We start from the raw sequence: 22,347 nt of genomic DNA on the forward strand, positions 1-22,347 counted from the left end.
ACCCTGAAGGTACACCAAAGGACTTGGTGGAGGCAGCGAAGTCAGCATTTTCCCCTAATGCGACAAAATGAATAACTTCCAAGTGGCCTCTCACAAACCTTTGAGTTCATTTGATTAGACTAAGTATCTTCAGTAAAATCCCATTTGAGACATCAGCTTCTAGCTCGTAGGGAAAAGCCAAATGAAACACCACCACCAGCAATAACCTTTTCTAACAGAGTAAATGACATCAAACCACAGCGCAGAGCCTGCCAAAACGCAAGGCAGGATTTTTGGTGGATAAGGTCCAGCAAAGCAACGATTCAGCATTGTAAGAACAGAATATCTCCTGCATGACTTACAGAAACACTGAAAGCCAACCCTCCGGGTGACATTAACCCTCTGACTCATCCCAGTCAGTCTGCAAACATGCCTGGTTTTTGGGGTAGTAAATAACTTAGTCCCACCTATCTGCTCTGGACAGTCTGCATAGCCAAACAACATGCATGTAATTAACCTCTGAGTACTGTAAGCAAAGCAAGCAAAAAGATGATTAATCAAAAACAAAAATCGGGGTGCACTCTGACTGTAACATCCTCTTACCAACCATTTTAAAAGAGATCTGGGCACCTTACTCAGAGCTGCAGCTGACCATGCGGAAAAATCCATTTCTGCAGAGCTCAGCTCCAGCAAATATTGTGATTTTATATTAATCAGAATGCATCCACCTTTCCCCAGTACCAGAACACACATGACCAAGATCCTCTTAACAACTCAGCTAACCAGGCTGGTTTTGTTTTGTCAATCAGAACAGCAAGATTTCCTTCTGACTGCCTCAAGACTGAAAATTGTTCCAGTGTGACCACAAAAATGCAGCCTGTGGATGAATCAGATATTCTGCTCAACAAAAGCCTCCAGCAGGAGCTGGAGTTCTGCTATTATTAAGTAAAAAAACAACGATAAAAAGGTTGATCCTGGTCCTGGCCTGAAAACGTTTCCAGTTTGAAGTCTCCAGCCCAAAAATTGGTCCACACAAGCAGGACTCGTGGGTTGCCTGTTGCTCCCCAGACATTAATGCACTGTAGCCCTGAGAACCCTATTGCTGTCAACACAACAAAGCTCAGTGACCCTCCCAGCAGTGAAAAGGAGCTGGCAGGACTGGACACAGACTGTGATCTTCTGTGAGCACATTGATCAGTCCCTCAGTTTCTCTGCACTCGAGTAAAGACGGCATGACTAGTCCCCTGTTTAAAGCATGGTAACTGTTTTTATGGCTGCAGAAACAGTAATTTGCAGAGGAATAAATGCATTTGTTGCTCATAAAGAAAACTCTTCGTATGCAAAGAGCTAGAGGCATCACGCTTAAGTTACAACACTAGGAAACCAGCAATTCAATTACAGACTGCACTTAGATCTATTTTTAGTGACTGAATTATTAATGGGCTAGAAGATTTGGAATAGAGGTGAGGAAAGTGAGAAATAGCACAACATCTCTGATTCAGAAGCTCAAAACAAGAGCTTCCAAAGTGATTTAACACTTTCCATCCTCAATTTGCAGCATCTGAACAGTAACCTTGAAGATTCTGCACTTTCATTTTACCTCACCTAAAGCTTTGCTGTAACCAGCATTTACATTCCTCATTTTCTTCCTCCTTCTTAGCTGTTAATTTGCTCCGTGGGGGATTTGCGTGAAAGACCTTACTAGAAAGAAGATGCAACACAGAAGGTAGTTTAACCTCAACTACAAAACAAGGAAGTTGCGGAACAGCAAAACAGAGACACTAACACCAATGATTCCTCTCTTTATGTGCATTCAGATGCTGGGTATGTTTCTTAATGGTCTTTCTGGACAAGAAATTACATTTAAACAACCTTTCCTACAGGCAGCCACTCCTCAGTTTTCTGTTCCTGTTGAAGAAGTTACTGGCCAGCATTCTGTAAGCTCTTTTATTAATAAAGTCGTCTGAAAGCAAAGGGCATTTGCTTCAGAACGGTGTCCTGTGCCCTCCAGCACTGGCAAGCCTGGCTCAGTCCCACACTGGCTTTACTTACAGCTTTCTTGGACTTCTTCTTGGTGGAACGTGCCTTCTTTGCCTTCTCAATGACAGCATAGAGGGCAAAGCAGAGCCGCGCCATACGGGGAAGATCACAGATGTTAATATCAAAATCCAGCCTCTGCTTCCACACTGGCTCTGAGCATACATTCACTTCAGAGCTTGACACTGTCTTGCACAGCATCTCGTTGCCGTGAAAGAGACCTGCTTGCACCACCAGCTGAGGGAAAGAGAAATAAGAGAACACCATGAATCCACAGGGACTTGACCTGTTTGCTGAAGACACGTAATTAGAAGAGGAATGGGACAGGGCATCCCCTCCCCTGAACAGGATGCCCTACTCCTGTCTCTTTCCCAATTCACTGAAACATTAAGTTCCTCAATCTTCCTCTTCACCCAACTTCAGTTAAGGGCATTGTTATCTTTTTACTTCATGCAGGCTTGTAAGAGCTGCTTAATCATTGCAAAACGCTTGGATAATCCATTGGTAAGAGTATTGCAGGTTTCAAGGTTTAAAGCCTTGCCCTGCAGAGCACCCGTATATGCGCTATACCCTTGCCCTGTTCCCTTCCTTTCCCAAAGGGCAGCCATTCCCCTTCTCCTCATTTGCCTGCTCCCCCCTTCATGGCAAACACCTTGCAAATCCCAGGGCTTTGCTGCATCATGCTTTCTGTCTTAACTTTACCAGTCACCACCTCTCCCGTCATTCTCTCTTCTCAAGAGCTGAATTTCCCCTCCTCTGCTTTTTGCAGACTCCCCTGCCTCTCCACACCACCGTCAAGCGGTATCACCAGAGAGCAGGTGCTCCGTTTGCTACTCAGAAACTTTTGCAGGGGAGTGTTTCTAAGAATACACTGCTCTGTTGTTGGGCTGCTGGCTAGCAAGTTCTCTTCCCCTTCCTGTTGTGCTGCAGTTTAGAAACTGCCCAAAGGCTGAATGAAGCATAATGGAGGATCACGTGAGATCAAGCTGTCGGCCCCTGCTTTCCTCCTCACCACACAAACAAGACAGATGCAACTGGGAAAGCCAAAACACAAAACCAAAACCCCAAACTGAGTCAGTACGTACCTTCATTCTCTCATCTGCATTGACCTTGCTGCCTTGCACCAGCTCGATGTAGAAAGACTGCTCTAAGGACCAGAGGGAACCATAGTTTGGCTAGAAAGGGAAAAGGGTTCCAATCAGAAATAGATGCAACAAAGACTTCTCAAGCCAGCACCAGACCTCATCTCTCATCACATGCTTTTTACTCCAACAGAAAAGAGCACTGCATCGCAGGTGGGCAGCACGAAGTCTGTGACAACCAGGGACACTGCAGAGGGAGCCGGAAGGCTGCCTGGAAATGCCCAGCGCTCAGACCCTAGCTAGGAACCTGTCCTGAGGGAGGCAGGGAGAACCAGCTGCTGTTCCCAGCGCCTCCATCAATGGCTGAGTTGAGGGTGACCCTGCTGGGTCGCTGTCCCCTTTTACCTTTTTCTTAGGGAGCGGGGGAGGCTTGGCAGCCGTCTTTGGGGGGCTGGCAATACAGTTGGTTTGCTCATCTCTCATAGCAATGATGGTGGAGGAGTGTACCATGGTCAGGTGGGGCATTAGGCCTCGGTGCAGGCAGCTGCGAATATACTGCAAAGAGAGGACAGAGTCAGCATGGATGAAACAGAGCCAGGCAGGCAAGAGCACTCAAGCAAATCAGAACTGGCTGAAGCAGAAACAGGTGGAAGGAGTAAGGAAAGGACACAGCAACAATCAAAATCCAGTTTTAATTTATCTCCTCTTGCTTTATAAACCTGCAACTCACTGGACTCACGTTGCCAGACCTGAGAATATGAAATGCCTTTTATAGCTGGCATTTCATCAGCTGACTCAAATGGCTGCATTAAGGGAAAATACTGAGAAGGATTCAGCACTCCCAACAGCAGTTTGCCCTGCCAGGGGAACACAGGATACAAGATTACTTGCCCAACTTTCAGCAAGAGCACCCCCAGCCCACCGTGCAAGCAAGCAGACATTTCCAGAACCATAATCTGTAAATGCATTTACACAGCACTTGCAACCCAGGGATGGGCTTAGATCACTACCCCCAAAACCATACGGATCTGTTAGGTTGCTAGCAGTATCCCTTGCCCTAAGTAGCATCCAGGTCCTGCCACTGATGTGTGGCATTCCTGTAAACAGCATCGCCTCCTTGATGGAGGACAACACGTCTCAATCCGCCCTCCCAGCAAGAGGAGGCCATATGGGAACAGACTCATTGATAAAGCAAGGCGCAAGGCTCACCTGGAACTGGTACAGGGGGTAGTTCCCATAGAGATATTCACATTTCCCATTCACCTGCAGGGTGTAGTCCTCTGGGTTCTCCAGTGTCTCATGGCGGAAGACAGTAGCCTGCTTCTTGATAGCATAGCTTATTAATGTGATGGGGAACTCCTTTGGGGACATCTGGAAAGTGAAGCTCTCCTGCAATCCCAACAACACAGCATACACTGTCAAACACCAGCAAAGAGCTGAGATGAGCACAAGGAGCAGCAGTAGCTCAGCAGACAGGCAACAACATTCCCGTTGCCGACAATAAAGGGAAGGATAGGAAGGCAGAATTACCCCCACACACACATTAGCAAATAAGTAGGGATGTTTGCCAAACTGGGCAGGAGCACGTTTCAGAAGCGCAAGGCTGGAAATCAGGAACTTCAAGTCCAGTTTAAGCAGAATCACCAGTTCATGTGGTTGCTAGTTATTAAAAATCTTCCCACTGTCATTCCACCAGCAAGGCAGAGGGTGGCTAGGGTCACCATGCTCAAACACTGCTCTGGAAGGCCCTTCTCCTGTGGGGGTGGCACCTGCTTCATGTCCAGGCACAACATGCAAGAATCACATTAACCAAGGGTAGCAGGCAAGAACAGGGGGCCACGACCAACAGAGACTGGCGCCTGCAAGCAGTGTATGCTGAGCATGAGCTGAGCAGGCTCTTGGGCTGCAAAAGGAAAGGCATGTCTTGGATTCTGTGCTCCTCTCCCACTCAAAACCAAAAAGCTTTCCACCACCACATGTGCATGCAGCAACCTCAGCTACCAGCTAACCAGTACACCCAACACATGTTCAGGAAGGGGAACAGCTCCCTTGGTTGGAGGCTCAGAGTCTCCCTCCCAACCATCTCCACAGGCAAAGGAATCTGGAGAATGAAGACGAACACTGAACACACGGCAACACTGTCCACGCACACATTATTCTGTCTCCAAATGCCCAAAGGTTCCCAAAGGGAAAGCACAAACCAGTTAAACACTGTCACAGAAAAGTTTGTGCTTTACCCCGCCAGACTGAAACTTGACGTTGACAAAAATGTTCTTGGTGGGGGTATGTAGAGGGCCAGTCCCAAGGCCCTTGGCCATGGGCTCCAGCTGCAAGGGAAAGTTGTACTCCATCCAAGCTGCCCAGCTGAGCTGCTGCCGCTTTGCTGCTCTCTCCTCACAGAACTGGCACATTTTGGTGCGGAAATCATTCACCTCTGGATCCTGGACAGAGTCAAACTCATGCAAACCTAAGTGGAGAGTAAGGCAGAAAGACAAAATAAGCATCTGCACCCAATGGGGAAATCAGCCTTTGATAATCAAGTGTCTGTGAAATAGTCTTCCTAAATGCATGCTTAATATTTGGCCAAAAGGAGAAGAGTCAGCCAAGCTACCATTAATGATTGCTTATTTACTATGTAAAATTGCACTGACTCCATTAGTATAGCCCTCTGCCAGCAGGAAAGATCACCCTTCTCGGGTCTGCACACACAACGTTCCCTCACCAGATCCATCAGAGACCAAACCTGCTCATTTCCTCTCCTGCATAAGCAGGGCTCCATCACTATTCCATACGTAGCCAGACTGTCTGGGAAAGCAGCATGTTCCACCTACAGCCAACAGCCCTGCCAACGATGGGAGAACTGACCTTTTCCAATGAGCAGGCTGATCTGGGAGTTAATAACCTTCTTGACTCTGTCACCTTCTCGAGCCACGAGCCGCAGTACCGGTAGGAAGGGCTGAATGTCACAAAGCCGCCGTTGCTCATCCTCCAGCTCTTGTTGTTCTGCTGTCTGGTTGATGCACGTGAAGACGTAGGCCTCGGGATCACTGAGCATATGGTACAGCGGCTCATACTGAGCATGCCTCCACACCACCTGCGCCAGACCAACAGCAGGGTGAAACTACCGCTGCACTGCCAGAACCTCCTCTTCCTCTTACTGGCACCCCACAACCTCACTCTCCTAGGACTTAGCGAAGGCAATGCGCAGCCAAACCTTCTCACAGCATTCCTGGACCTGCAATCACAGGCTGCTTTTCAGCCAAGTCTGGTGGCTCCAGCTCGTGCTGAACTGCTGGGTACATTTATTTGCAAATGCCTTTAACTGACTTCCTTTTTTCAAGCTTGCCATTTGTTTCAGGCAGAGTAAATCCCTGAACCTCAGTATTTAAATAAACGGCACCTGAGTACCTCACAGTAAGTACCTGCTGACTGCTAGCCTTGTGAAATAGAGGTATTACTCCCACTGGAAGCAAAATTGGGATAAGTAACTTGCCCCCAGTAACATGAAATCTGTGACAAGAGCCAAGAACTTTTCTGAAGTCTTCTGAACGCTATCCAGTTCCCAGAGATCCTTCGCTCCCAGTGGACGGCACTTCCACATGACTGTTCATATTCCATTTCTTCACTCTCATCCTAAGCGCCTGCTATAGGAGACAAAACTCGGGAGTAGATGGGCGTCTGCTCTGAGCCAGCGTGCCTACTGGCTGTAAAACACAGACTTGTAACTTAACAGCTGGAACCAATCAGCTCCATTTATGGGATTTTTTTGGTTGGGTTTGGGTTTGGGTTTTTTTACCTGAAAATTGCAGCATGAGAAAACTTGGAATAATCTGGCACTGTGCTTCTGTCCCTTGTGATCTGTGACTCATCTAGGCCAGGTTGCTGCTGCAGAGAAAGCCTTTTCCACTGTTTTCCTTCACTCTCCCCTACGCCTGCTTGCTGCCCAGGGAAACAAGGAAGCAGCTACGTTTCATTTACACGTGGCTTCACTTACAGCATTTTATTCCTCAAATGAAGCACTAAGAAAAATCCTCTCTATCATTCCTCTTCTCAGTTTTCAGTATTTGGTTTCTGTGAAGCATGAGAAGGCTGGGCTGGCATCCTGAATACTTTGAGTCAGTCCAGCATTTGTATTTGACTATTTGGGAGTGACTCCTCTTACTTGCATATGCATACAAAAGAGCTTTCATAATGAAAAATCCAGTATGGGGACAGGTTGGGCCAGGCGAGCAGTAACTGAACAGACAGTCCACGAGCCCTGCGTGGCCAACTCAAATCTGCCCTCACTCCACAGTGACTCTAATTCTCATCCCAAGGTTGGACAAGTACCCAGAGAATCGAGCCCGACACCACTGGCAGCACCACCAGCACCCTGGTGCTGGCAGTCTCAGCGGCTAGACGTGGGTTTAGTGGATTGCAGAGGCTGTCACAGCGGAGGGGCTCTCGTAGTGAGTCACAAGGAACCGCCTCAGAGCAATGCAGAAGAAACCCAGCTTGCACCCAACACATTTCCCCAGGTGCTCCCCAAGAAGAGACTCCTTGTTCCACAAATTGCAGATAAGACTGTGGAACAAGCCTGTTACCTGCTTGATGGTGCCCAAGCTGGCATTGCAGGACACAGAGAGGTTTAAGTATATGCCCGTGGGCAGCAGAAAGTCCACCTGGATGTTTTGGTTTTCCCCCTTGGACCAGAATTCCATAGGGCAGTAAATGCCTGGGGGCATCCTGCTCACTTCTTAGCTACCACCTGCAAGAAAAGGGAAAACAGTCTGTTGCTGCTGACTACATAATATCTCCTCAGATCTGTGCTGGGCTCTGTAGAAAGTTAATGTGCAAAAGGACCCAAAGAAAGAAAGGTTAGCATATCCCCATAGCTCAGGAAAATATGCACCTTAGTCAAATTTCCAGCCCGGTGACTTTAAGCCACAGAGGCATTCTTGCTATAGAATCTGCTTCTATTTCAGTGCAACCCTTTCTTAATCTCTTCTAGACTGGGATTAACATCTACACCTGTATTTGACAAAGAAATTAAAGAATTATCTGCACTTGAGGGCGAAGGCACTTGTCCCGATAGCTCATCTACGACCAAGCAGCCAACAGAAACAATGAATCCCTACCCCTGGCTGTGTAAGGCAATCCTCAGGCCACATGCTCCAAGCTCCACTTTGTTTTTCCAGAGCTCAGTTCCAGTCTGCAAGAGGGAGAAAGAAGTGTTGCTGGTTCTGAGTACGCATGCATTTTTATACACACAAACAAATAATACTCCACTGTATATCCCCCCTCTACAAGTACAGGAAAAATGAAATCTAAGACTGAGGCAATCAAAATAGGTTTGTTAATTCCATTTGCATCCTTTCACTTGCCTCTACAATTTCTTCTCAGTACATCCCAAGAACACAAATAAGAGAAAAAGAATCTGAACGCTATCAGGTACAAACTGTTATTTTCAAACACAGGATAAGTGCACACAGAACAGCCAAAACGAAAGGCATTCGGCAGAAGCCCGTCATATGGTTTCTTTCCTCAAGACACGTAATACCAAAGTCAGAGAAACCCTCACGCTCCATCCATTTGCCCACAAGCAAAATAACGCAGCAGTATAAAACTCCAGTTTCCTCCACAGACGACAGGCAGCAGAGCGTGGCGTCCCCACGCGCAGGAAGAGCTGGGAGCTGTTAGCATTAGCTCCTAGCGAGAGATAGGGAAGGGGCTCCAAGTCCCTTCAACCACCTCAGCAGAGAAACCAGCTCACCTAAATTCCCTCTCGCTTACCAGAGAGTTTTTCCACCAGGTCAGCAAAGAAACATGCCAGCAGTACAGCCTGGAGGGTGCTCACATAGCCATGGCTTGTAGCTCCTGTGGAAACCAAGGCTTCAGCCTCCCGCCAGTCTGACTCTTTGCTGGTTCTAAATTCAGCCCTGCACGTGCCCTGAGCAATTCTAACGGTATCACTTATCCTCAGCCCATGAAACCAGTACAAAATTTGCTCATTCACAACTTAAAATACGGCTTTGCAGCTGTCAGGCAGCGTACAAACTTAGAAAGAAACCGAGCAACATGTTGCTGAAGGTTTGGGTCTCCCAAATTATGAAGTCCTGCTGGCAGCTTCTCGTGAGCCGGCCCTACGCTTCAGCATGACAAGAAGCCCAGCATCTTATCTGCCAGGGCCTGGGAGCACAACACTTCCCCATCAGCAGTGGGGTAAGGATTCCCAGAAATATGAGCTATGTTTTATCTGTCCTGCTTCCTCAGCGCACATGCTGTATCACACACGGACCGGATACAGAGACCACAAAACCACCCATGTGCCTTAAGAGGGAGGGAATTAAAAAGGGGAGGAGGCAAGGTTTACAAGTTTGAATAAAGCAAAACAAGCTTGCCTCGTCTTCTGCTCATTAACAATAAAACCAGCAAGTTTCTAGAATATCTGCTACTTCAGCCTTTCCCAGTGGCAACAAAAGCAGCAAACTACCACCGCTCTACTGACCAGCAGAGACCGAAGACAGAACAACGGCTGAACTGCTTCCTTCTGCTGGGGATTTCTACCTGATGCCACATCCCATCAGATATGAAGTACCTATCTAAGCTATTAGCACTACAATATCAAGTTCAAGCTGCTAAATACCTTGTCTTTCCAAACTCACTGATTACCTCCTGATGTAGAGGAATTTGTCCAACAGAACCTGGAGTGGATATGCCAAAGGGAAGAATAACTCTGGACTTGTACTGTCTCTAACACTTTGTTTACCAAGCCTCTCCCCTTCCCATGGCTAAATTCAGAATGCTCTACTAGTTGGACCTTAGATCTGATCCAGCGTGATGGTTTTTACATGAAGCAAGCTCTGCATAGATTAATACTCCTGCACCACCCCACTTTCATCTTCCCTTTTGCCTTGGGAAATTGGAACAGAGTTCTCCAGGCTGTAACCTTGTTTGCACTATCTTGACCTCATAAGTAAAAGTAATTACAATTAATTCCCTTTTCTCTGGGTCATTTTGCCATTTGTGAATAGCCAAATGCAGCATCACTCCTTTTGGTCAGGGTTTACGCTACTGGGGTTGTTTGAGATATACTCTTTTGTCTTTCACTGCAGCAGTCTTTAAAAAAGGATTCCCCATTGCAGCTATCAATTTTTCAAAGCCCCAGCGTCATCTCAGACTTTCATCCTGGTGGACAGAGAGATTATTGTTAAAAATCCCATATTGCGGTAGGGTTCTGACCTGTAGGTCTGGTAGCCTGAGGTTCAAGTTAATCAACCCACACTTGACAGAAATTAGTTTACTGCATGACTTGCATACTCTGACAGCTATGGCAAGCAAGGGTGAGACAGAAGTTTGTGTTTTAGTGGGATGCAAACCCACAGAACCAACCTCAAGCAGGTACACGGGCTATCAAAGACCCCTGCTTACCAACACTGCGCTGCAGCCACCCACTTTCTACCATAAGACGCCCCCAGTCCTCACTCTCCCAACTGCAATATACCCTAAAACACAGAATCATAGAATGGTTTGGGTTGGAGGGAACCTTAAAGATCATCTAGTTCCAACCCCCCTGCCATGGGCAGAGACACCTTCCACTACAGCAAGTTGCTCAAAGCCCCATCCAACCTGGCCTTGAACACTTCCAGGGACGGGACATCCACAGCTTCTCTGGGCAACCTGTGCCAGTGCCTCACCACCCTCACAGTGAAGAATTTCTTCCTTATATCTAATCTAAATCTACCCTCTCTCAGTTTAAAGCCATTACCCCTTCTGCTATCGTTACACGTCCTTGTAAAAAGTCCTTCTCCAGCTTTCTTGTAGGCCTCCCTCAGGTACTGGAAGGCTGCTATAAGATCTCTTCTTGCTAGAATACGTCCACATTCCCCCACCTACATCTTCTTATAATACTTCTTCCTCCCCCACCAGCCACATCTCCCACAGCCCTCAAATACTTGTTTCAAGTGCAAGGCAGCTACACTGCTGCCTTCCAACTCCAAGAATGCCAGACAGTTTAGCAGGACAGGACGCACGTGCCGCTTGGGCTTAACCCCAGGGGCTAAGAAGCAGAACAGACAACCAGAACGCACGAAGCTCTTGGTCTACAGCTGGCGTGTACACTCCATCCAAGAGAGATAGACCTCAAGACTGGCTGGCCAGTTGATCTGTTTGAGTGGCCAAACAAGTCATAACAACATGTACACCCAAGCTAAAGACCTGGCCTTCCTGCGGGCCAAGTCTATTGCTCTGTGAACTGGAGGTACGCATAGAACATTTGAGGAAACGGCAGGGCCTCAAAATACCTCCTCACCTAAGGTTACACGCTGCACAGGCTATAAGTGACAGGCTGCCTACAAGCCATGCGATCGTACTGACTCCAGGAAAGGGTATTGCACGGGCAGGACTTGCAGGGGCAGTGCTGCTGGCATAGCTGAGCACATGAAAACAAGACGCAGTTTGCTCAAAACGTTATTCTGCTGTTTCCTGAGATGGGCAGGGCCCCAGCTGCCCAACAGAAAGAACCACTCTTCCTGTTCCACAGGGATGCAGTAATGGGAGCTCTTTTCCCAAAAGAAGCAAGCACACTTGACGGGAACCTCAGATCTCGCTAAGAAAATGTGAGGAGTGACCAGCCACAACCCAAGGGGAGAGCCCAGCAGTGGGACGAGCAGCGTGTGGAGCGGCTGATACACAGCATGGGCTGCGACTACCGTCTGTGCGGGGCCATCACAGCTGCCTCTTTCAGTCTGCAGATAAACAAGCTCTCAAACTGCAGAGCACAGTGTCGCTTTGGACTTCTCGGAGCATTACGAGGAAGGGAAATGTATGCTGTCACACAACACAGGTCCCAAAGCATCAAGCATGCGCCCAGCAATAGATTTCCATAGGTCCAAACATGAAGCTATTCCCCACAATTCCCAGAGAATTCAAGTGTACTCCCCTTTTCACATGTATTTCTGCCCTGCAGAATATTTTTGTAAGGGGAAAATAAAAATCTGTGCAAGACAGACTTTCTCAGGAAACTAGGAATGAAATACACATGGACCCATCCTACACTGACCCCTGCCTCTGGTTCAGACCAGCCCAACAAGCAGCAAAACCTCCTAGTAGTGGACAATTGCTCCATAATCCCTCAGTAATTTTGAGACGTGGAGCCCTTTCCTAGGGGAGCAATCAGAAAAGGTGCATCCATTGGTACTAATCACTTCCTTACTGAGAGTCATATGGGCAATGAACCCATCTGACAATGCCCAGACCTCTTCATCACCGGGCAGAAAAAGAGGTGGAGGAAAATAATCATGAGACAAAATTCCAGGTTTCAGACCAAGGCAAGTCCTCAACTTCCTCTCCCTTCTTTGCCTCAATTCATTATTCTGCAGGAAAGCTACAGACTGCTTTGCCCTCCTTAAGGTTTCCCCTCGCACTAGTTAGTGTGAAGGTAATAAATGTGTATCTTTCCCAAAGAGGAGAGATGACCAAGGCAGAGCTGGTATGCACATGGGACTAGTCCGTGCACTAGCCTGCCAGGACAGAACATAAAACCCCGCTGTTACTGGATGCCATATAACGAATATAGGCACAACATCAGTAACAGGAGGTAGCAGATGTTTTGCGTTCACACACCCTGAGGAATACACAGTTGCACATAAAGGCAAATTTACGCAGAGCGTCACAGACACATTTGAAATTATCCAGTCAGTATTTAACAAGCCAGCAGTCCACACAAAACACACTAACACAAATCTCCTCTTACGAAGTTTATCAACCACAGCTCTGGTGTTTACAACATACAACTGCTGTTGGGGGGGGGGGGGGGGGGGGGGGGAAGAAAAAAAAAAAAGGCAGCAAGCCAGCAAGATCACACATGGAGTAGCGTTCCATAAACCTCTGTGAGGCTGCAGCGTTAGACAGACACGGAAGCTCTAACGCCCACAAACAGATTACAAAATTACTAAACCCCAGGACTACAAAAATACCTTTCAAGTTTATAAGAAATGAGCGGCGCAGAGCTCACAGGTGATGCGTGTAGCGTGGGAGACAGCAGGAAGTCACTTTCATTGCAGGCATCGACTTAGCTGGGGGAGGAGACCACGGGAATTTTTATGTACACACGTGCTCGACATGTCTTTACCACGCAATCAATACACTTAGCAGATTTGAATCAACCCAAAGCTTTCATAGGCGCAGACCCATTTCAGTGAGCGTTCTGAAGGTGTTTTAAGCTTGGGCTTGCTTTTTTGGTGGGGGTCACGGGGTAAAACGGACCCGCTGTACGCTGCGGGCAAGTCATTTGAGCATTGGCAGACTGAAAAATTAACCCACAAATTCCCCTCCAAGAACAGACTGGGAAAACTCCCGCAGCAGTTAAGCATGCCTCCAAACACACACAAGCAAGTCAAACTGTGACTGTATGTGGGAGTTTTGTAGGAGGACTCCCCCCTCGCTGGGCTAGCTGGATACTCACGCCCAGGTGCCAGCCACTTAATCACACACAAAAACCACGCTGTAGCTGCTTCCCTTGTCGTATAATGTAAAAAATCCTGATTCAGGCTCCAGCCCCATGTCGTGGATGCAACCAACAGAAGCTCATAGTAAGACTGGCCTTTGCAGCTCTGCCTGCTGACAAGTATTGACAACCTGGCTATTTATTCGTCTAAAAATGAACACATGCTGGTGAGAGGTGCTAGAAACACAGCCCGAGGGACTGCCAGCCTGCAGAGGTGCAAGTGTCTGCTGTGCCATTCACCCCAGCTGAGCAGGGACCTCCAACGCAGCAGATCAGACCTGATGCTCTCGCCAGCCTGCAGGATCCAGAGCAAGCTGGACTGAGAACTCACAGCCATCCCCTGCGGACTGCCACCAAGAGTGACTCTGGGCTTGGACGTTCAGCTAGCAGCAGCCAGAAGAATGGCTTTGCTGCCTTCTTGAATAGCTGCTAACATCATTTGTTTTACAGGTGGCATTAAGAGGATAGATTTTGCTCTCATGTCAACAAAAGTGTTTCCTTTGCAACTTCCATTAAGCTTTCTGTAAAATACGGATCAGTGTCCCAGCTGTGCTGTTAGGCCATCATTGCTCTTTCAGTTCCTGTGACAGTGTTGCACCTTCAGTATAGACCTGAGTTGCACCAGAGGTTGCACCAGAGCTCTAAATTGTCTCTGGTTCCTCCTTCAACACATAGGCACAAGTGTAAGACTTGGCCCATGACCTAGGCAGGAAAAACCCTAGGGCCCCTTGAAAAGGTGTGGAGAAGCATTCAAGTACTGAACAACCCCTAAAATCAATGCTTCTCTATCTTCAGCGTTCATTTCCCCAAACCCTAGTTTAGAATATTCTAATCTCCTTTATTTGGTTTACTGTAATAAGACTTCTACCTCTACCAAACATAACAATCAAATAAAGGGTTTTGCATATTATCAGCTTCTGTTTTGTATGTTGATCTCTCATATCCTGCCACAGAATTCCCTGCACCAATTCATTCACTCTTCCAACAGTAGTTCGTTGTTCATCCAACTCTACGTAGTAGACACGTAGTTACATTGGTTCAATAATGCCTTTTGTTAGGGATTTCTAAGCCCCTGATTAACCACCTTTACTCCCCACTTTGCTTACACAAACCATTAGACTGAGGTAGACTTACAATGGAATCTGCCCAGGGTAACTGGGCAAGGGATGAAAATGCACGCACCTAACTCTTCAGGCCTCTAGAACACTGCGAAGCATCCCCTTCCCTACCAGAGGGGCTGATATAAACCAGCATTTATGTACCAAAATCAGCATCTTCCGTGCATCAAGATGTCAGCACAGAACGACGGATTTTTCCACCTTCCAAGGAAATGTTCTAGCTATGTGGAGACTACAAGGATCAGGCTTTGAACAACCACTAGATCCAAAGAATCCCTTGGCTTGCGCCCTTCCCTTTATGAAATAAAGGCTCCTTTACTTTGAGCATTTCTATTGCTCAATGCCTGCCTTACACATGCACACCCCCATAAAACAGGCTTACAGAGAAAAGTAATGCGAAGCAGAACTACACTAATGTAATCTGAACTGGAGCTAACCTTGTTTGTGTGCAGGGCTAATGATGAAAGGGGTTGCCAGCAAGGAAAGAGATAGGAAAGCAGAACGTACATGTGGTGATAAAAACAGGCTGCAGTTCTGTGGGGCTCCCAGCTCCAGAGCAACTAGAGAAAGAGCATCAGAGTGATACACCATCATTCAAACTCAGCAGGACCTCAGATCCGACCACAAGGAATAGCCAGAGGGAGGGAAAGACGAGCTTAGGTAAAGCAACTTAGGAGAAATAGAAATGTAAAGCCATACCTCATTCTGGAAGTAAAACAGTATCACTAGAGAGAGGCAGAGGAACATCAGGGAGTAAGAAAAGCATCTGATGAGAGGACTCAAGAACCTTGCTCTGGTGGAAACTTTCAAGCAGCCTTTCAGGCAAGTTCACAGTCAATCAACTATGCTTTCAGTGTTGTCTGAGGAAGCATCTAGTGGGAAACAGTATATTTAGTGGTTAAAGCAAGAGCTTGACAACTGACAACTTGCAAAGTTCCATTCCCAACCCTGACAATTGTTTGATGCGTGACTTCAAACAACCAACTCCTCCGTGTTTCAGTTTTCTCATATGCACAAGTATATCTCACAACGGATGTTGCAACTCCTAAACGCTGGCAAAGTGGTCGGGGATCTTTGCACTCTTGCTATTGCTGCTAACATGGGCATGGTCTGGGAGCTGGAGGAAGCTGTGATAAATGAAAGCTTCTAGCTGAAGAAGTTCAACTGCTCCCATGAGTGGGCAATACCAGAAACCCAAGGACATCTTGCTGATGAACACAAAAAAATAAGCCATACGTGTCTAATGACCCTCCACCACTACATTCAACTTTATTTACTTTCAGATTCCCATCTCGAGCACGTACAGCACACCGCGCTTCGGTGCTAAGAGGCTCTCCTCGGAGAGCTCTTAAAAGGCTTCCTCGTGCCCTGCCAAAGGACACAATCCAAAGCTAACCCGCAACAGAAACACACACCGCTGCTAGCGACCAACCTAGGCAGCACAACTCCAACGCCAAAGGAGGTACGGAGGGCAAGATGTCGCCAAGCATGCACAGATCTCCGGGCGACTTAATCGCAGCCACAAGGTGCCGAGGGCCAAACCGTCCAGGTAAAGGCCGGGCAGGAATCCTGGCAGGGCAAGGCCCCTCCACCACCCGTGGGGTCGGTCAGCAGGTGACACGAGCGGTTACCGTCCGGTTCCCGGCCAAAAAGGACCGACCGCTGCCATTCGCCCGCCCTGCAAAGGGAGAGGAGCGCTGCTGCCAGCGCGTCTCTTCCCGGGGGATACGGCTCCAAGGGCTGACCCCCGAAGCAGCTAAAATCTACCTCCAGCTGGCGGATCACCGAGTCCTACGATGCCCGGTTTCCAGAAAGCAATAGTGCTTTTTCTTAAGAGCACACTTTGCCAAAGGAGCCCGAGGAGGAATTCGGGTTTGCCGCAAACGGCACAGAGACACGCGTAGGAGCGAGACACGGAGGCCAGGCACCCCACCAGCCGCGGGGACCCCGGCCGTGCCGGGGCCGAGACTCCCGGAGCCGCGGCAGCGGGGCGCGCAGCGGCCCCGGCCCCGGCCCCGGCCCCGGCCCCGGCCCGGCGAGGGGACAGGCGGCCGCTCCTCGGCGGCCGCTCCTGCCGGGCCCCGCTCCTGCCGGGCCCCGCTCCTCCCCGCCGCCGCCAACGGCCCCCCCAGCCCCGGCCCCGGCCCCGGCCCCGGCCCGGCGCTCACCTGCGCTGCTCGCCCGCGGCGGCCGGGCTCCCGCGCTCCCGGCGCGGCCCGGCCCCGGCCCCGGCCCGGCCCCGCTGCCGGCTGGGCGGCCCCGCCCCGCCCCGGCCGCGCGCGCCCAGGCGCCGTCTGCAAAGGGCCGCTCGCGCCCCGCCGTCGGGCACCGTCTGCAAAGGGCCGCGCGCTGGCGGGCGAGCGGGCGCGCGCCGCCCACCCGCCACCCGCGGCCACGCACCGGCAAGCGCGCGCGGCCCGGCAGTGCCACCCCCCCCCAGTAGCCGTGCCCCACGCACCAGTTGCCCTGCACTGGGCAGCGTGACGGCGCGCAAGCGGCCGGGCACCTGAATCCCTGCGGCAGCTGTGCAGGCGCGCCGCTGGCCCTGCACCGGCCCCGGGAACTGCACAGCTGTAGCTGCGCCTCGGCCAGCAGGCACCCCGCGGTCACCCCGCGGTCACCCCGCGGTCGTCACCCTGCAGCGGGGACGCGGCACGGTGCTCCACTAATCCAGCGCTGCGCCCTTTGTCGTGCACAGGTCGCTCCAGCTGCGCGCCGGTGACCTGCGCGGCACCGGTTTGTGCGGCCTAGGGCACGAGAAGATGCAGGACGGGCACCGCAACACCCCCAGGAGAAACCAATCCCAAAATGGCCAAAGCGTTACGTGGCTGCCGCCGTCCTGACGCAGCTGACGTGGTGCATGCAGCAGGGACGCGCTGCTGGTAACACCAGACGACAGCTCCGTTACTACCGGAGGGGAAGGACTACCTCTGGGACGCAATGTCGAAGGTAGGCCCTAAGTCCACAGGTAGGCGTGAAACTACTCACACAGGAGATTTAAAACAGTTTGGGATTCGCTCCTTCCCTGGAAGGGGCTCCTTTGACAACCTCAGCCGTGCAGTTTGGTCTTTCTTCACCTGGAAAAGTTTTGTGCAATAAGGATGGGGAGGACCCCAAAAGGAGAGGCAAGCGCTTTGGGGGACGAGAAGAAATGCCTCCAAGGCAGGCCACGTGCCCGTGGGCCCAAGGCAGGAGCAGGGTAGCAACAGGTTGGTGTTCCACTAGCGTGGGAGAGAGAGGACCCAAGCACACCCTTCTATGCTGGATACCAAGGACATACAGGCTGTCTCTACCCATTTTTTTTCTCTCTCTACCCATTTTTTTTTTCTCCCCCAACCTGTTGTACGGGTCGGTTGGCTGCAGGGGAAACCCACCCAGGCACCAAGCCGTTGTGCCAGGGCCCATCCCACCAGAGCCCCAAGGTGCCTCAAGCGTCGGCCACTTCTCAGACGCCCCACGGGGCTGCTGTCACCCTTTTGCACAGAGCATCCCTCTGACTTGTCACGGGAAATTAGTGGTTCCAAAGCAGCAGCAGATGGGCATAAAGAATGTTTCCAGTGTTCACAGACAATCACTCTCCTCTGTCTCATTAAATTTTCAGCAGCAATTAGATACCCAAAGACCATTTGCTCATTTGAGAAATCTCTCTCTTTTCACATGTCTCCTCTTGCACGTCAGAAGTCCCCACCGTACTTTGGGTCACAAATAATAAGAGATTGTGAACCTGGATTGGTGCTTTTAATTATTTCACTCCCACACATGGAAACAAACAATCTCGGTATAGGACACGGTTAGCGTTAGTGCGTTGCCCCGACTGGTCCTGCAATTTTCTGACTCCCAGAATCACCATTTCTCCTAAAGCTTCTACTGCTGGAGGCATGTGATTAAGGTATAAATTCTTCTTTTTTTTTTTTCCCCATGTTATAATCCAAGAAAAGCTCATTATTCTTGCAATCTGACTCATTTTTTTCTCTGAACATTACTAGTTGGCAACACGGATATCTTACCATCAGTACAAAATGTGACTGTTGAAACATTTGTTCTTCAACTCCATTTGAATCTACTATCACATCTTAATGTGACCTTTTAAAGCTCAGAAACTGTCTATTTTAAATCATAGGCCCTGACATGTGTTGAAAATAATTTTAACAGACTGTTTACAGGAATTCTGGTTTCTGTTCTGCTATTTTTTTCCTTTTCAACAGCTTTTCTATTCATCATCTCCAAGTTTCACATATAGGACTGTACTGAAGGACATTTGCCCACACGGCCTGTGAGAAATTGGACAACAGAAATGGTAGGGAAGGGAAAAAAGGAACTGAAAGTCAGAAAAATAGTTGCAACCTGCTAGATTAAAGATCCGAGACCTCCAGGAAGAACAGGAGAGAACGGTCAGTTACTTGTTTTTCCTCTGTGTTATTGAGAACAAAACAGTGCTAACGGGTTTGAAGAAAACACTCGTAGGAAGGGCTAGTGGTATCTACATGGCGTTACTTCAGATGCATCCAATATTAGGCACGTGCTAGGCATACCAGTTCAAAAAGACCATCTCCACGCCGTGCCAATCTGGTATAAATTTACCCAGAGTTGTTCACAAAACTCTGAAAGGTTAATTTTGTGTTCTCAGCTCTTAAGTTCTCTTTGCCACGCAGCGGGCACGTGCTGCATGTCACTTGCGCTGGTGAATTTGCCAGAAACAGGATTTCATGCTCCTGCTGAGTCAGGGGTCAGCCTTGTCCTGCTTGGTGAAGGATGCAGACCCCAGCCTAGTATTCGTGACTGTCGCACCGTGGTCCAAGTTTCATGCAGGACTCATAAGGGGAGTGCAGAGGAGAGAAGAACGGTCACTTTTTGTGTCAGTGCAGGGGCTGCTCTCTGCCACAGGGACACGGCAGCTCTGTCCCCAGTTAAAAGCCCTGCAATAATAACAAACAGGGTAAAGTGCGGCAACTACAGCTTGACTCCAAGCTAAGCATGGGGCAAAGAAGAAAAATCGGTATGTAAAACTGATGTGGGCATAGTTGTTGCATAACACAAACTGACTTTCATTTAAAAAAAAAAAGTATTTGCCATGCATAAACGAATGCACTTGAAAACAAGAAGGGATATTCTCTCAGACCGCATCATAAAGGACATGCACTGCGGACTACCCAGGGCTAACATAAAACTGTAGACGGTAGAAAGACCAATGGACAGGAGGAAAGGCATGATGACTTTTCAGACATTCTGCATCACACAACTGCTGGCTCGGGGTACAAGTCTTTGCAGGATAAGGAGTGCCCAGAGCTGACAGGAGAGAGGGGAGACTCCCTACAGATGGGAATAAAAATCCTGCAGTGCTTGGCGAGGGTTACGGGCTGCTGTCTATTATATATTTGCCAAAGCCAAATCTGAAGTGCGATTTTCTTCTCATCTTTTGGCTGTACCCCTTTTCTTCTCATCTTTTGGCTGTACAACAGCTACTCACATGCATACCTTCTTTTTATGTCCCTTTTCTTCAACAATTTCTTTCATAGCTCCACCTCTTGGCATTTATCCTCACATCTTTTTTCAGGTTGTTTTTCCCTCTCTTCACTGCTCCAGGTACACCATTCTTGCAGATCTGCTTACCGTCTCGGCGTCCCTTTACACAACAGACATGGCTGGAAACACTGGCTGTACAGCTCCTAACCATCTCCCTTCCAAACCCCTTCTCTACTCCAGTCTGCGGCATAAGAAATTTAGCCAATGTCGGTAGCCTAGATGGGACAGCTGGTCAGCTTTTGGAGGAAAAAGGAACAGAGGGAGAAGGAGGAGGAGGATGCCAACAAGCGAGTAATGCAAGCACAGTGCCTTGGTATTTACAGGATTGCCTGGCGAGAACGCTTTCAACTGCCAAGGGAGCACCTGGAGAGGAAAACACCATGCCTGCCCTCCTGGGTCCCGAGCCACATAGATGTTGGCAATTTTAGTAAACAGTAACATTTATGAAGCTGTATTCACCACTTCTACAGACAAGGCTAGAAGTAGCCTCTCTTATCCTCCATTTACTGGGGTATGCAGTAAAAAAACAAACAAATAAAAACCCCCACCAAACTCGCCACATTTAATTGCACCACAAAGCAAACAGGAAGCCAGAGCAGTTTTAGGAGAGTTGAAACTATTTACTCCATGTGGTTAACACTACCAAACAGGCGGGAAACCACGTTTTTGCTTCAGCTATGCAGTTGGTCTGCAAATACGGCTGGTAACTTGCTCTTATTTAAAAGTCAAAAGAGGTTGTTTGGGGTTTTTTTATTTTTTGCAACAAAATCTGAAATAGGATCCCAGCCGCATGAAGTGTACAACACCGATCCACACCGGCTGTCACAGAGGCGAGCAGCAGAGCTCATCTGTGTAAGTACAGCCGCAGGATACATCCTTCGCTGAGAAACGCCTATGGCCAAACCAAACAGTTTTCAAGACTGGAAAATCACTGTTTCTTTTTGCATCTTACACGAAGGGTCTCTGTGCTATAGCATAATGCTACGCTGCTACAGGCTTTTCATTCTTTGTTGGGATTTCTTTAAATACATATATTTGGGGCCCCTAGGCTGTCTTGCAGGCAAGGAATGTGCACACTGAAGAGAAGTTAGGATATTAGGATAAACTGTACTAAGTATTTTAACTGCACCTTACAGCCTCCAACTGCTGTACGCATTCATTTTCGTATTTCAACTTTCCAGTTCTCCATCTTCAAATAGCCAGAGCTGCCCCAGCCTTACCAATTATGATGAACTTCAGAAACAGCTTAATACTGCTGTATTTTACAGATGTTTGTTCAAGTAGAACACAACATAAAAGATGAGGGGAAGACTAGACCTTCATCACTTAGAAAATCAGTGCTAGTGCTCTAAGGAAAGCGTTGACTAATCTAAACCAACTGCAGATCCAAAACCTCCTAAACTTTGTTGGGGAAATTCAGATATGAATTCACAGTGTTAATGTCAAGCCCCGTATGATTATTCATGCAGCAGGCAGCAGTGTGGTAGGAATTAGTGATAACACGCACAAACCGCTCAACTAACCAGAAGTTTTATCTAAGTAAACACTCATCCCAGGGAAACCACGCTCTGATCTAGCACTGGGAGTGCGACAGCACCGACCTAATTGGACATAAATTCCTGTTTGATAGGAATATACCACTGCTACTAATAAATAATAAATAGTAAATGTCATTAATATGTTCAGAATACATACACTTTCATTTGTACTGCTTAAAAAACTTAAATAGCATGTACTGTAAACTCTGCATGCCCATGCTTTTCCTCCTTTGTTCTTGACACGCAAGAAAAGCAAGGCACAGAAATGGATTGGACAAAAATTACGTAGGAGGATGGTGGAAAAATCAGATTAGATCTCTGGTGTCCTCGCTAAAGGACTTGTTTTATTACGGTAATGTAAATTTACTTGGTAGAACATCTGTATGTTCAGTGAGGAGAAAAAGAAAGAAAAAGAAGAAGAAAAGTGGAGGAAATTGTGACTTAAAAAAACCATTTAGGTCCAGAATAATTCTAGCAGGTTGGGAGGTGACTGGGCAAAGGACAGCAAGTGCATTGGGACCCAGGACTGGTGGCAATGTAAAGAGATGATGGACAACGACCACCCAGGACAGAGCTGCAAGGAA

General features: G+C 48.4%; 1 protein-coding gene across 10 annotated transcripts in view; it reads right to left on the bottom strand.

Annotated features, from left to right (window-relative positions):
* Positions 1–17,244, bottom strand: part of PIK3CD (phosphatidylinositol-4,5-bisphosphate 3-kinase catalytic subunit delta) — a 59,946-nt gene extending 42,702 nt beyond the window's left edge. For 6 of the 10 annotated variants that reach the window (XR_012778350.1, XR_012778351.1, XR_012778352.1 and 3 more), the window contains exons 1-9: positions 16,871–16,968; positions 8,216–8,289; positions 7,682–7,845; positions 5,964–6,192; positions 5,336–5,565; positions 4,308–4,487; positions 3,504–3,653; positions 3,102–3,191; positions 2,032–2,253 (exon numbers count right to left, since the gene is read on the bottom strand). Coding sequence is in view for 5 of the 10 variants with exons in the window: in XM_075520776.1 (XP_075376891.1) it covers positions 2,032–2,253; positions 3,102–3,191; positions 3,504–3,653; positions 4,308–4,487; positions 5,336–5,565; positions 5,964–6,192; positions 7,682–7,822 (1,242 nt within the window). In the remaining 5 variants the exon portion in view is untranslated. Of the gene's footprint in view, positions 1–2,031; positions 2,254–3,101; positions 3,192–3,503; positions 3,654–4,307; positions 4,488–5,335; positions 5,566–5,963; positions 6,193–7,681; positions 7,846–8,215; positions 8,290–8,870; positions 8,955–15,401; positions 15,497–16,870; positions 16,969–17,208 lie in introns of those variants that run through there. The other 4 variants (XM_075520778.1, XM_075520779.1, XM_075520780.1 and 1 more) reach the window with 4 other exon arrangements.
* Positions 17,245–22,347: the final 5,103 nt, after the last annotated feature.

Source organism: Mycteria americana, chromosome 18 (genome assembly GCF_035582795.1).
Source record: "Mycteria americana isolate JAX WOST 10 ecotype Jacksonville Zoo and Gardens chromosome 18, USCA_MyAme_1.0, whole genome shotgun sequence".
In the NCBI taxonomy this organism is placed as follows: domain Eukaryota; kingdom Metazoa; phylum Chordata; class Aves; order Ciconiiformes; family Ciconiidae; genus Mycteria; species Mycteria americana.